This window comes from Cryptotermes secundus, unplaced genomic scaffold, assembly GCF_002891405.2.
Source record: "Cryptotermes secundus unplaced genomic scaffold, Csec_1.0 scaffold1242, whole genome shotgun sequence".
NCBI classification, from domain to species: Eukaryota; Metazoa; Arthropoda; class Insecta; order Blattodea; family Kalotermitidae; genus Cryptotermes; species Cryptotermes secundus.
This window is the reverse complement of record NW_019739237.1, coordinates 794,655-810,685: the sequence shown is the minus strand read 5'-3', so window position 1 is coordinate 810,685 and position 16,031 is coordinate 794,655. Positions and strand designations below refer to the sequence as shown.

Here is a 16,031-nt window from a genome sequence, read left to right as displayed (position 1 = left end):
GTCGTTGTTCCCTAGACTTGAAGGCAGAATCTACCCAAACGAACATCACAGTTTTCATGAATATCAACAATACCCTCATTGACGCAATCCACTAAGAATATATATAACCTAAATGTACAAATTGAGACACCAATACAACACTTTCAAAGTCCCCCGCCCAGTGCTACACATACATCATGGGTCATAGGCAAATCATCACTGCACATGTAATCTTTCACACCCACAATGCTAGTAGGCACTACTACATGACTACATGGGTAAAGACAGAAAGTAGGAGATTATGGATAAATGAAGGAAGAAGAGACAAAACAGCGAATGAAGAGGAATGGAAGACAAATAGAAGGAAGGGAGGGAAACATATTGAAAAGAAATAGAAGAAAAAGTAGACTTAAAAAGGAGAGAAAGAAGAAGATAGAAGATGAAGGAGAATTAAGATAGGGAACCTGAAGAATACGTGAGAATGATAGAAACATATGAGGAGAAAAATAATACGAAAGAGATGAGATATATGACAAGAAGTTGGAAGTGAAGAAAAGTGGAAGGAAAGAATAGAGGAAATGAGGAAAGTGGTTAAGAAAACAAAAGAAGGTGAACTAAGAAGATAAAACAAAATCGCTGTTGTTTCGTGCTGTCTCTGTATATGATGATTTGTGTCTGAAAGGGTTACAAGGCGTTTAAGGAAATCGGCTTAGTTTGTGAATGGTACAGAACTAATTTCTTAGACGTAAAGAAATATGTAGGCTTCTTAGAATATTGCTAGCGGTAGGGCGAACTGTGTAGTTCAGAACAAATCTACGGATTTATTTAACATGTAGAGTTATATAGGTAAATGCATCATTCATTCACATGCATCTATATATGCAATGCACACACACTTAGAGAGTTTCTTAGTAACCTACTTGTACAGTGACATACACAATAAAGTCTCCAACACGCGCCATTAATATTTATAATATTATTACAACTAAGACATTTATTATTGTCTCCACAGCCTTTGAGAATAGTATCTCATGATAGACCTTTGAATTAAAAAAATGAATTCTCTTATAACCAGCCTTCGTTTATCTTTAATAATATTAATATATATAACATAATATATTAGTAATATTATTTTTAGTTCAAAATATAATATATATGTACATTCGATATAATATAAAATATTATCAGCTTAAAAATTCTTGATATTTTATTTCTAAAGAAAAATGGAAACATTTTCTAATGATACGTTAACATTTCTCATATCGCGGGAATTTTATATCTTTCAGCTTCACAAAGAAACAACAGGATAATCCCCAAACTGAAGAATTAAGAATTTTACCGGGTAAATTTTCGATCTGGATATTGTAACGAAACAGTTGCAAGGGTTTAATTAAATGTCTCACGACACGCGAACCGTGAAGAGATAGGGCCGAAGTCAGCAGATAAGGTGAAGGTAAAAATGCTGCTATGCCTAATAAAGCATCTTGCTATGAATGCGAGTGGAGTCGTGGAAGTATAAATCCACGCATTCTTAAATTCTGCGCAAAATATAGGTGGTAGGTCAGCTTCAAGCACAGTCTGCCTTTCTTCCAGGGAAAAAGTCCCCAGTACCCACTGAACAGGAGGCTGTTTAGGCCCCACAGCCCATCTGGATTCAGTGGTAGGAAGTCTGTTATCACTGCCGCGAATCGAACCCACAATTCCTGGATTTTCCGGTCTGTAGCCTAGTAGCTATATCAACTGGATAGCCGGACTGCACGATTGCCAGTAATAATTTAATTAAATTCTTATTTATTGACGTGCAAACTTGTAACAACCGAGAGACCAATTACAAAGCTAGGACGATAAGAAAAACAAAACAACAAACACAAAGAAAATACTAAATATTGCAGTTTATATAGTAATAATAATTTAATTAAAAATTAATAATAATTAAATTAATGACAATTAGTAAATAACTAATTATTCGATTTTTAATTATTAGTATTATTATTTTTATCAAAAGCAATAATAACGCAGCAAAAATGGAGTAATTTTACAAGAATTAAAATTATAGAAAATGTTTCCTGCATTAAAATCGCTTGCTCTTCTAGATTCATGCAACAACACGTGGCAGCTTCTTCGTGTGTTTTGGGGATGAGCTGTATCGGAGGTGCCTACTGTCTATGTTTACTTCGTGAATATAACAAAAGTTTTAGCGCATTATTGACAGAGGTCCGAATGGCCAATATAACTCTAAGAAAGTAATGATTAACTACGAATTTCGTAGATATGTAGCACTCTTTTCTAAGCAGATAATTTTTATATAGATTTCTATCTCTATAGTCGCCATATTTATAAATATATAATGTATTACATTCTCTGGGACACGGTTATGAATCTCAAGGAAGAATTTAAACTTTGTTTTGAACCGTGAAAGTACTTCAGTGGTTCTGACTACAAATTCTACTTTGGACATGGGCAATGATACACAACGTATATTCAAATCATGTTTTAAATTGTGCTGTTCTATTCACTGAAATTATGTACGTAAATATTTAGTATAACCTGTAGATTATAAATGATAAATAATATTTTATATATTCTTCTGACTGATAATCAGGTAACAAGGATAGTTAATACAGTTATTCTCTTCTTGTTTTACATGTAAGTAAGTTCGAATTCATGTTTATTTAATTATTCACAAAGTTGAATATGTTCTATTTTTTACAATTTTGATCAAAATTTTATTATAATGTATTTATTTTATTATAAATTATAGGCCTATATAAATAAAGTAAGGCAAGCCCAAAGTTTCTCATTAAAAATGAGATATAATTAAATTTTTGGGACATCCCTATCGTCACCTTATAAAAATTACAAATATTTATGGGCTCCAAATAGCTTCGAGTAATTCGCCATATCATTGAGTGTATTTTGTTTGCGATTTTCAAACTGAGTAATAATTAATGCCTCATAAGGCAGAAAGCAATCGAGTGGACTCTACTGATATTTCACTTAGCAAGTTTTCAGAAGTAATATATTGCCTGTATATATGTACCCATTCTGAAAGCGTAGGTGATACATTGCGGCCTAAGGAACCAACCTGAATTCATGCGTTCAATGTTGAGTCCAGTCTCTGAATTGTGCTAATATTATACAGAAAATTATTTTCTGGATATTTATGGTGGTTAACTAGTTCGTATACTGTCTGAACTTGTCTACCCAGAAAATCGATTTAATTTAAGACAAACATTCGGATGAAACAGCTTTAAATTCGACTTTCCTCCGGCAATATTATGTAACACATACCTTAATGATGGATGCCCCTGTGACTTCAAAATATGATGATGAGTTAAAGGATGAATTATTATAAATCCACGAGATATTTCTCGTGAATTGCTTCGTCCAGTAATTAATATCATGCTTATTTCTATATAAATAAATTTTATATAATACAACTAAAAATAACTATATACGAGTATATCGCTTCATCTGTAATAATTTTACACAAAGTTTGTATAATATGTATAAAATTTAGTAGAAGAGGGAAAATTAAATGCAAAAAAAAAAAACTTAATTTCATTATTCCTTGTACGGCTATCCCAATAATGGTACCTGCAGCACTATTGAGGCTATTGAACAATTACGAAAATGAGAATTGTAATGGCAGTTAAAATTTCAAAAGAAAGACTCATGGGATATAATTATAAGTAGGCCTATGCATTATGAAGAACCATCTTAAGAAACTGTGAAACATTTTGTACTTTGTTGGGAAATTTTGAGAAGAATTTAAACAAAAGAATAGCGATATCTTGTACATGAAAATTCTGTTTTCGTCTCCAACCCATCCATAACCTGTTAATTCCCACACTGACTCATCTTAACGTGATATCCTGCTATGAATCAGTACACGCATCTGCTAGCGTCTTCCATATTAAAGAACTCCGTTTTAGGTCTAAACGAAAATACGAGTATTAATAACAAATAACTGAAATGTTTAAGGTTATAGTCTAATTATTAGGGCATAATTTTGAATATATTTCCATTGTTAATATATTTAATATTATGAATTAACAATATAAGCCTATTCATATTAAACGTATTTCCACTAACTTACGCTTAGTTTCCCAGGAGGTAGAAAATAGGCCCGTAAATTCAAATATGATCACAATTATGGCTTGGTTCCCGGCGCCATTGAAAAGATTACGGTTCGAGAGCGCGCCATAAATTCTCTGTGGTAAACGTTACGTCATCAACAGTGCTGCAGTTATGCAACAAGAAATCTCGGTACTTAGAAACGAATTAATGTCACGCCCCATTTTTAGGATAATGTGACACTTTGTCAATATCTTATTATAACTACTATTGGACTTTTGATTGAACTTTACACTACAATTTTTCGTACCAGTTTTAAATATGTTTTCAGACAACGGCTATAGAGAAGGTTTTGGTTGGCTAGCTTGTTACCTCACTGCCATTATGATCACACGGTAACGATTTTCTTCCCTTCGTTCGTGATACTTTTTAGTTCCAGTACAGTCCGCATACAGCGCCATGTGTGAATTAACGCTATAAATCCATGGCGCCGAGTTTCTCTTTGTTTTAAAGAACACGAAGTAAACATTAACTTCTTGAACGAACATTATTAATTAATAAAAGTGAAGTAACATCTATTTGTTAATTGAGGATTGTTTTATATCGCGGTAGGGTAGGTTGGAAACTATTCAGCAGTGAAACAAACCTAGAGACACTATTTGATAAATGATTACTCATTCATTACTTTTACAACATAAGTTATATATATATATATACACAACAAAATATCTCTGTGTTCCTTTACAACGTTCTGAGCGATAAATTTTTAAATATCATTTTCAAGATGAAACAATAAATAATTCACACTCTAGTGAATAACATTACTATTACATTACATATTTCTTTTCCTTTGTTGATTATTACTTCCACTATATACATTGTACTCAGCAGACGAAGAGTTAAAGAAAACTGCAATGAAACGTATCACGAACGAAAGGATGAAAAAATATTTACATGACAAAGAATCATTACATGTAATTCGTCGGATTATAATCACTACCACATATTGACTACAGTATTAATCGATTATTCCATCTCGATGAATCGAATAACTACACTCCGCTACACTCACTCAGTACGCACCATCATCCACTGCGCCATATTTGTAGTAGGCGTCTTTTGTTTCAGGTTGAACTGCTTCTATATGATTTATAAACGGGTTCATAGGTTGCTGTTCTGCATGGTTTATGAAGGGATTGGTTGATGGGTACACCGGAGGTTGTTGTTCGGCTACTGAGGTTTGTTCAACCGATCCATAGGAGGGCGCGTGGCTGTTTAGCTGTGTTTGTTGCCCCTGACCTCCTTCCTGTAATGGAAACAACATGAATCATTCAAATGTGAACAAATTTTGGTGCCAGTTTTTCACCACGTAAACCATATAATGAGCACTCATTTTGGAAATATTATTTTTTCCCCCTTGGCACTACAGCCCCAGGGGGCGGTTGAACTTCTCCGTTCACTTCGGTTTTTCTAGATCTTACACATTCGGTAGGACTCCTTGGGCGGGTGATCAGCTCGTCGCAAGGCCTCTACCTGTACATAGACACAGAAAAACGCACACACACAAACTAAACATCCATGGCCTGAGTGGGATTCGAACCCACGATCCCGATTTCTAAGCGAGCGAAGACAGTACATGCCTTAGACAGCTCGGCTACCGTGACCGGCGGAAATATTATTAGTAAGCACAATTTAGTGGCTAAAATTAGTCAAGAAAAATAACTGAACAAACAACCCTCAGGCAACATAATCCGCAGGATCAGCACAGCTACAATACATTAAGACAAAGCTGAGAGTGGCTTATCAACATATAAAATGTATATCATTACATCATTGGTAAAGCTGTCCTTGTAGCAGGCTCTGGAGGCCCATAGGGCTGTGAGACGTCGAGGCTCCCACATTTTCTAGACAATCGGCTCACAGATGGCGGTAAGGTTGTCAGCCTTACGCACCGCCCCTCTTTACCCCCAGGAAGATTCCTGGTACTCATTTCTGTTAGAGGCTGAGTCAACCTCAGGGCCATAGTGCTGCTGGAATGATTAGGTCAATTGAAAAATCCAGTGACCTCTTCGAGAATCGAACCCAGGGCCTTTCGACTTGTAGCATAGTGCCTAAACTAAACACGCTACCGCGTGGCCCTTACGTCATCATTAGAGAGTTAGTAAATTATATTTTAAACTCTACATCTGACATCTCTTTGAGCACACCAAATTCTTTTCTCGTGTACGGTTATGTACGTATGTATGTTGTACTCAAAAATATTTTTGACAGAGTGTGGTATCAAGTCTACCACTGGGGACGATCGTGGTCTATTTGGATCCGGTTTTTTCCTACATTCATTATTCTTGTTTCAAACACTGTATCCTTGTTTTCTGTATTACACTGAATGTGGAGAGAATATATGGAATTCTGAGACACAGTTTCCTTTTATCCATTCATTTATATGCATTTCTTAAAGCGTGTCCACATTACTCGTGCTCGTGCTCCCCAGGCTTGTGCTCATCGGGAGACTCGTCTGGCTTTTACTTGTGCTCGTAAATCTTCGTCCACACTACTTCAGTTGCTCGCCAGGCTTCGGCGCGTGAGGATCCGTATATTTACTCGTAGTGTGTATAGGCTGTAGTCGTATTTTAATTTATAGGCTATAGTTTTTAAATTCATAATAAAAAATTTGCTTGTCTCGTGACTTGTCATATCGTCCACATTACTCGCGAGCATAGCGAGTCACACGAGCACGCGTAATGTGGACCCTCCTTTATACTCCCCCATAACAAGATGGAGACTGCATCCAGAAGGAATGTACTTTCTGGATATCGTTTCGATCAGTTCTGCAGGAAACATGGCGATTCAGAAGCGCGATGTACAGCCAAAATAATGAAGTTTTGTGAGTTACGAAAGAATAAATTAAATAATGAACAATTCAGTTTTAAAAACTGTCCCCTACAAAATTAAGAGAAGAACAAAGTAAGAAAATCAAATTTTTTATTATTAGGTTATTTAAAACGGACATCGCTTGAGGGGGGAAGACGGCGTTATGCGACAGGTTCGTTGGTTTTATATTTATTTAATTATTTATTATTATTGTTCTTGCAGCTCAAGGATTTGCTTCTACGAGCATGTTTCAATATTCAGAAGAACAAATTAATTTCTTTATTTACTTGCATTTTTATTTGAAGACGCTTATAATAGTTCAAATTTCGTAGCGTAAAGATTTGAAGCTGCTTAAATGCATCGTCATTTAATCATAAGTTGAATAATGAATACTAAATTATACACGATGTGGAATCAACCGGCTGGATCCTAATTTTAGGAACTGTCCAAATATTTGCCTCTAGGAACTAAAGAGAATCACCCGATTCAGGACGTTTCATCCCCAGGCTGAGGTCTCAGCCTTTTCATACCTAGTAAAGAAGCAAGATTGCAATGTCTGGCCAGTAAATTGGAAGGATTTTGAAGGGGGCAATATTATTTTATTTCAAGGTAATAGCGGCTCCGGTCTAGAAAACCGAAATTAACGGCCGTGGGGATTCATTGCACTGACCACGCGACACCCTCTATCCGCTAAACCTGGCACTAACTTCTCCGACAAGCGGCGGTCACTCGGTCGGTATAGTTCGCTTGCGGACTAAAGCCACGGAGTTTGTTATTTTTTTTTTGTTTGATGATCATAACTGCGATGTAGTATTTATTTTCATGGCTTACGGAACTGTTTCCTGCTCTAACGGATCGAGCATAACGACCACAATTAAAATGATCAACAACTTGGCCTTGCTTGACACCTACCGAAGGCTTTGGCGGTTCTGCTTGGAAAGAGTCTTCAAGTGGATTCCAGACTTTCTTCTTTTCCTCGGTAGCTGGCTCTGCCCAAGGTTGAAGTTCACCTGAAGCGAACACTCCATAGAACGTCACACCGATGAAGTGTACAGTGGCGGCCATGATAAAGACTGTCTTCCAGCTCTCTGGGGTCTGTTAATTAAACAGATTTACATTGCATGAATCTACAGCCATATTGGATATAAATGAGTGTTGCATAAACTCTAACCATAGACCATTTATTTTGTGAGCAGCCAGATGACTTGTCAGTGATGGGTGTAAAAATTTGGTGGAAAGAACTGAATATACATTCTTCACAAGATTGGCCTCGACTACATCACTTTGGAAACAAAGTCGATTTTTGTTTGGTAGATAATTGTTGGCATCTGCGCATATAAGCGTTACCTAACACACATAGTTAAATTATTTCATATAGGCCTTAGCGATTACAGCATTCTACTGCTCTGAAATTAATATTTTGTTAATAAATTTGTACAATTTAAAAATACAAACACTTCCAGCCATAAACAGGAAACATTTATTTATCAATCATTGGGTCCTTTTGCCCACAAAAAAAAAGACGCTCAAAAGAACGCTGCTCTTCGATATTATACCCCTCAAGCACGGTCGCCATTTTGACTACTAAAATCAGCCTCTGAACATGCGCATGCGAGTCTGCTACGTACTCTTGTCATGGAACTGGACCGTGTTGCTACCTAGTGATATACATAGAAAACCTATTACGTCCATTACAGCTGTTTTACTTCCACTAACCTACGACAGACAAAGGCTTTACTTCATGTAACTCCTCTGGTTCATATTGTTCTCAAATTTCTGATCAAAATACATATCGAAGGTTATTTAACGACGCTGTATCAGCTATATATTAATTCGCTTCGAATTCTATGCAATTGGTTGATAGGAAGCGGTTGTGGTCTATTTAAAGACATAATCTCGTCATTTACATGGAAGCAATTAGATACGAAAAATATCAAGATAGCCGATGTCCCGACCGAGATTCGAACTGGAAATAATCCCAAATACGGGTATAAGTCAGAAGCATTAACTTTTAAGTAAAATTTATCGTTTCCCTAATGGATAGGCAAGTTGCATCACAAATGGTTGACATAATTTGGATATGTAAAATGAAGACATAAAGATTTGATCAAAATACATAGATATAATTTTATGTAGGATAACTTTATTCTTAAATATATCTTGGTATTCCATCTTTGTACTGTTATTACATTATTCACGCGCTGCTGGTTTATTGGTGTGTGTTTCTTCTCTCGCCTTCCGAGGGCGCGGCAATCGTACGGTTCGGAAATGTGAACAATGCCCATCACATCAAGAGGCAGACAAGCGGAACAGAATTGGGGGGCTTCGTTTAGAATGAGAAACTACTTTGATAATTGCAGTGCAAGAGTGAACTAAAACAGCTGCTCCGTTTAAAAAATGAACCTCATGATTCAGTACATTTTTTCCTAATTTAAGGGAGAAATTTAGGCTCTATATTTCGAATTTAATTTTGGTGTCGTTGCTGGAAAATATGTATCCGAGGAAAGCTGATTAAAAGTGGTTTTAAGTCGTAAAATACTAAATTATTTCAACCTAAAAAATTTGCTGATCCTCGCCAGCACAGCGATTCTTGGTTCCGAGTCCCGCTGGGCCCATGGCCATATTTTACTTTTCTGGCGACTCTTGGAGCCTTCAGAGTTTTCAAGACAGTATTTCTTCTAAATCATATTGTAACGGATTTGATTAATTTGTTGCCAGACAACAGCTCTGTAAACACGGTCCAACATGCAACACTAGAGGAGCTGTGTTTTCCGTAGACCCGACCGACGCGCAAATATACTGGCTGGATAGCGATCACGTGATGTATTTACTGCAGGTGCGGCTATGTAAGAGTGACAGCATCCATTCAGAGCAGTTACGAGTCAGTAACAGAAGCAGAAGCACCCATACAAGAGGATAGTAGTAAGCTGGAGGGGTACAGAGGAGTACAAGGAGTCGGCCTGTGAAGATTTAACGTGTGATTTGAAGACTTTATGTGTGCTACAGTGCTGTAGCATTGGGAGTGTGTCATTTAGGGACCGATTGTCTTGACTGAAGTTCTTCGTGGTTCTTCTTACACTCTCATAGAAGTTTCCGGGATGATAACTCAAATTATGCCACAACAGTTTCCTTCCAAATCGTTAATTTACCATTTTTCTACCATTCCACGGTACATAAACTTAGCTAAGGACAGCGTCGTTAAATAAGCAATAAATAAATAAATAAATAAATAAATAAATAAATACATTAGCTATAAAACCTTTAGTATACGCATGGGTATGAAATTATGGTATTCCCCAAGCATGCGGGTATACTTCGCTTTACTCACGTTGTCTTCTGTGATGTTATCAATTGCTATGGGGCAGATGAGACCTGCTATGGTTCCAATCCCATTAGACATGCCCATTAATATGCTAGCGTAGCGAGGTGCTATGTCCAAGTGGTTTACATTGAAACCTGTTTCATGAAACATTTAAATCAAAATTTTATTAGAGATTTTCGTGTAAATATTTCGTCTATAACATTTTTTCTCGTAAATATCCTTGTTATAAAGCTCACAAAATTTATTTTCTACTTGGGTTGTAATATCGTGTAATTTGTAGAGACCACGACGTTTCGGAGGAACATATTGCTTCTGTCTTCAGGTTAGAAAAGTGAGCCAAGTAATACACCAACAGATGTCAAGGGCAAAGCTAATCGAAACGTGAATGGAAATTTCGGCCAGTGATAGCATGAAATTAATAGGACACAGCCAACATAAGCTCGAAAATTATCTGTAAGGGAACGTTGAAGACGTAAAAAAATATTTTAGTTCTGAACTACACAACATTACAACTCATCAAATTGTATATACTCGTACTTGATAGTTACCAATTTCAGAACCTCAACTTAAATATATAAAACAAATTAATGACATGAAAAACGGGGTCTTTTCGGATATGGCGCCGTGTAGATATCGTGTTAACCGACGTTTCAGAGGAAAGTATTGCTTTCATCTTCAGGGTATAAGAAATCCGCGAGCGAGAAACCAGCGTTAGTAGGTGGCTGCAGACGTGAAGGTCGGGTTGACACAAGATCTACACGGCGCCACATCCCAGAAGGCGGCATTCTTCATAGTCACCGCCGTGAAAACCTCAAATCTTACATACTAATGACGAGTCTGTGGACATAACATCTCATATCAATCATTTGTTTTTCTTTGTGGACTCTGATACTATACCAGATATGGCGAAACCGCTGAAGGCGACGCCCATAGTCAAAGCGGCGGTGGCAGTTATCGCCGATCGTGCGTAAGCCACCACGAGGAAGAACAGCGCCTCCATGCCGAAACCACCGCAGTTAAACACTTTGCGTACGTTCGTGGTAGTGAGAATTCCCTTCTTACGTACGTGGTCCGCTAGCAGCCCTCCCAGGGGTACGATCACCGTCATCAGAAGGTGAGGAAGCGCTCCGACAAAGCCAGTCTGTGACATCAGCATGGGAAACTCATGAAATCTAAAAAAAAAAAAATTACAACTATTTCTTTATAAAGGGTTCTAACTGGGTATTTGGAATTTGTCCATCGTTCAGTATTCTAGTGAATGAGGTTTCTCCACTGGTTCTACAGCCCCCTCGGGCCCTGGCCTCTGATTTTCAGTTTGATGATTATTTTATAGACGGTAAGTCTCAATCTGCATACCAAGTTTTCAAAGGAGAACAAGGAATTGCTTATGTAGACTAGTCTATGACCAAAGGGGAGGGCCAGGGTTCGATTACACGACAGGTCATGTAAGGATCTGTGGTGACAAAGTGGCATTGGGGCAAGTAATTTCGGTTTCTCTTGCCAGTTCCATTCCACCAGTTGCTCCACACCTTCACCATTATTATCAGGGGTTGGTAAAATAAACCGAGTTATGACAGACGTAAACAAGTGGACTTAGTGAACAAATGAACCCACCTCTTCTATCTCGAAATTGAAAGTGGTGTGAAGATACTGGGCCTGGAAGAGGACCAGGAGGTAGAAGTTCCAGGAACGACAGAAGTTGGCAACTATGATGGCGTAGACAGGCATGGAGGTGAAGAAGGAACGCCATGGAGTGGTTGCTACTGTGGGCATAGCGACTTGCGCAGACTGTCCCAGGGACTGCTCTATGTACATCAGTTCTCTGGCGCTGATGGTCGGATGTTTCGATGGCCTCTCGAAGGATAACCACAGCCACAACATGTACCAGATGAGGCCCGCTACGCCTGGAACAACAAAACACATATCGTGTTGGACTGTCCTTGCTTCAAAACTATTGTCAAACTATGTAGGATTTGAGGTTCTCACAACAGTGGTTATGAAGATTTCTATTTTCTAAGATATATGACACCGTGTAGTCCGTTGAAAGCAAGCAATGTTTCGGATGAAGATGTCGCCTCAATTTTTAGGTTATAAGAATAAGCTAAGAACGAAAGCAAGAGGCAAGCAGAACTTGGAGCACATAAAATGCATGGAATTTCAACAAAACCGTTTTAACCTCAAGCTCAGTCGGTATAGCGACTGGCTACAGGGCTGGATGTCAGGGGTTCGGTTATCGGCAGGGACAAGATAATTTTTTCTTCTCCGCAGCATTCAGACCGTTCTCGAGCCCACTCAGCCTCCTACCCAATGTGCACCGCCGCTGGCTGCTACCTGGGAGTAAAGCGTAAACCTGACCTCTAACCTCTATCTAGTTCCGAAGTAAAGAACGGTGGAGATATACTGCCACTTCTCCCTGCGTCTTCGTGGAGTGATGTTTAATTAAGATGAGGGACAACTTTACATTCTCTTAGCCATTATGGTGAAGTACAGGAAGGGCCCTCGAAAGACGAAAATTAATTACTTAATTTGGAAAACTTAAGAATTTTTAGTGACTATGTACAGTGTAAGCCGGTCACGGTAGCGGAGCGGTCTAAGGCATGCACTGTCTTCGTTCGCTCGGAAGCCGGAATCGTGGGTTCGAATCCCACTTAGGGCATGGATGTTTGTGTGCGTTTTTCTGTGTTTGTGTACAGGTAGAGGCCTTGCGACGAGCTGATCACCCGCCTAAGGAGTCCTACCCTATGTCTAAGATCTAGTAACACCGAAGTGAAACGGAGAGTTTCATGGAGGTAGACCTAGGCCCAAATGAGGGCTGTAGCGCCAACGAAAAAAAAGTACAGTGTAAAGACTGATTACGAATAGTAAATGCAGATAAGATAATTTTAACGTGCATGAGCTGTTTTCATGGCGCTGAGCCAATATTTCTGAAAGGAATCAGGCAAAATGCAAGACATATCATTGTAGCATGTCTCTGGGTCTATGTTTCAGTACGAGAGATTGCCAAAGCGTAGCAGGTGAGCTGAGCGTTATCAACTGAATTCGAGGAAATCAGTCTAAAAGAATTTGACTCCATGATTTTAGGAACCGATTCGGGGCTTGGTTTATCCCGACAGTAACTATGAATTAGGGCCGCGCCGTAGCTCAAGCGGTTAGTCGCTGGCTTCCCAACGCGGCGGCCCGGGTTCGATTCCGGATCTGGTCAAGTGGGATTTGTGGTGGACAAAGTGGCGATGGGGCAGGTTTTCTCCGAGTACTTCTGTTTCCACTGCCAATCTTCATTCCACCAAATTCTTCATCATCATAATCACCTGGGGCCCATTCCATATGCCCCAATCAGTGGCCGCCGTGCCGAGTGGACCCAGTTGGACTCCAACCCCCACAAAGCGAACTATGAATTTCACTGTAGCTGATTTGTTCTAGGTTTGGTATAGCGTACAGATGTGGTCGACGTTGCAGTCCTTGAAGATGGGAAGATGAAGGCAGCATGTATTTCCGAAACGTCGTCAGAATCACCAACAATACAGAGAAGGCAACAGTCCCCATTTTATCTCCTCCTTTCCGCTAGGTGTTTTTCAAAACATAATTTTATATATACACAGAAATTCAGCGAACTACGCATTTCAACCGTGAAGATGGAGGCAGAATATACTTCCGAAACGTCGGCAATATTTTCCGCAATCCAGACAGGCAACAGTCCTCTCTATATCTCATTTTTTCACTCGCTTTCCAAAGTACAATACTATGTACACGCATTCACCAGCCTCTACGCTTTAACCCTGAAGGTGAAGACAGTATGTACCTCTGAAACGTCGATAACATTTCCACAATCTAGAAGGGGCACCAGTCCTCACTTTGTCTCCCCTTTTCCCGCTGCTTTTCAAAACACAACACTACATGTACAGAAACTCACCAAACTACATACTTCAACCCTGAAGATCGAGGTAACATGTACCTCCGAAACGTTAACCAAATCTCCCACATCCGTACCAAGAACAAAATCAACATCGATAATTAACCAAAGTGATAACCTCAAATCATTAACACGAATATTATTATGGTCCTGGTAGATATTTACCAATGTTTCGGAGGAATTTCCTGCCTCCATCTACAGAGTGGACATTCTTACACTTACCATAGAAGTAGAATGGCGCTTCCCAGCTTATTCCTCCCGTGAGGAGACCAGACAGGGGCATTCCCAGCACGACACCGGCGTAGGAACCACAGAAGGCGAGGGTGGCGAGACGGGACCTCTCCAAAGGGGGAGCCCAGAACCTCCAGATGCCGTGACAGGCTGGATACGTCACACCCTAAAGCATGCCCACACGTTATGTCACCAGTAAATAATAAAGCTTTCCCTGTAACCGGCCGTGGAGGCCCACAGGGATGTGAGACCTCGAGGCCCCCACATTTTCTAGAACTGGCTCACAGATGGCGGTAAATTTGTCAGCCTTACGTTTCGGCCGCCCTTTACCCCAGGAAGATTCCTGGTACTCATTTCTGTTAGAGGCTGAGTCGAGCCAGAGCGCGGCTGGAAGGATTAGATGAATTGAAGAATCCAAAGACATCATCGGGAATGGAACCCACGACCTTGTAGCATAGCTACCGCGTGCCTGGGAAGTTGGCTTGGTGAACAGGGTTCAATTCATGGCAGAGAATGAATCTTCTCTCCACTAAAATATTCCTATAGAGGAAACCTCGCATTGAAATACGAGTATCGCCCTAAGCTTAAAACATTACCCCGCTATATTAAACGTTCATATTATGAACGTGAAGATATTTTCTGTTACTTTACATATTCATCTCCAAGACCTGATAATTATGCACAAGTACCAAATAACTGGGTATTATCCTCCTTTCCACCACCAAGTCGACCGCCTCTCTGGTCTAGTGGTCAGAGTTCCTGGCTATAGATCCAGAGATCCCGGGTTCGATTCCCGGGCGCTACCAGATTTTCTTAGAAGTAGTGGGTCTGGAACAGGACCAACTCAGCCTCGGGAGGATAAATGAGGATCTATTTCAAGGAAACAGAGTCTCCGGTCCAGAAAACCGAAACTAATGACCGTGGGGATTCGTTGCACTGACCACGCGACACCCACTATCCGCTAAAGTTGGAACTAACTTCGAAGACAAGCGGCTCTCGCTCGCTCGGTATAGTTCGCTTATGGACTACAGGACACGGAGTTTTTGTTTTGTTTGAATTCCTTCGTTGACGTTTCAGCTGGCATGTATTGAAACACTGATAAACAAAGCAACTATATCCCGGGCGAAGAAAGGCACTTCTGTCTCTTTATATTATGTGTATTAACGTAATTTTTATTCAAATATACAATTCCACATTAGTAAGGAAATAAAAGGTATAGAAGTATAATATGGCACATAATCCCCTTGCTAGGCAACGACAGCGAAAAAACAACTATACAACAGCCTTTACTACGCAACGGCTCGTTAACAACAACAGAAGACTATAATTTCTGCTCGGTTCGTGGTGGGTGGCAAGCTAATCAGTCTGGAGACAGCCAGTCAAGAGTTGCTGCAGCTGAGGCATGGGAGCAGTTCTGGGCTCCAGAGAAAGGGGAATGTCCGCCATTCGAAGCCGTTACCAGGCAACAGGTGAAGCAGGCTGAGAACACTTTAGTGTGTGCTCTAGTAAACAATAAATTGTGTGAACTAGTGAAACGGTTATGGTTACTTGTAGTTACATTTTTTAGGCGTCCATTAAATCCAATTACCAATGCAAACCCCTTCTATAGTAACTTTTATTTCCTGACAATTTTAGCGAATA

General features: G+C 39.4%; 1 protein-coding gene across 2 annotated transcripts in view; it reads right to left on the bottom strand.

Annotated features, from left to right (window-relative positions):
• Nucleotides 1-3,469: 3,469 nt before the first annotated feature.
• LOC111871824 (vesicular glutamate transporter 1) overlaps nucleotides 3,470-16,031 on the bottom strand; it is a 137,037-nt gene continuing 124,475 nt past the window's right edge. For both annotated transcript variants that reach the window (XM_023865188.2, XM_033754433.1), the window contains exons 9-14: nucleotides 14,382-14,556; nucleotides 11,864-12,153; nucleotides 11,147-11,390; nucleotides 10,256-10,383; nucleotides 7,840-8,022; nucleotides 3,470-5,362 (exon numbers count right to left, since the gene is read on the bottom strand). In XM_023865188.2, coding sequence (XP_023720956.1) covers nucleotides 5,129-5,362; nucleotides 7,840-8,022; nucleotides 10,256-10,383; nucleotides 11,147-11,390; nucleotides 11,864-12,153; nucleotides 14,382-14,556 — 1,254 coding nt within the window. In that variant the 3' untranslated portion in view covers nucleotides 3,470-5,128. The remainder of the gene's footprint in view (nucleotides 5,363-7,839; nucleotides 8,023-10,255; nucleotides 10,384-11,146; nucleotides 11,391-11,863; nucleotides 12,154-14,381; nucleotides 14,557-16,031) is intronic.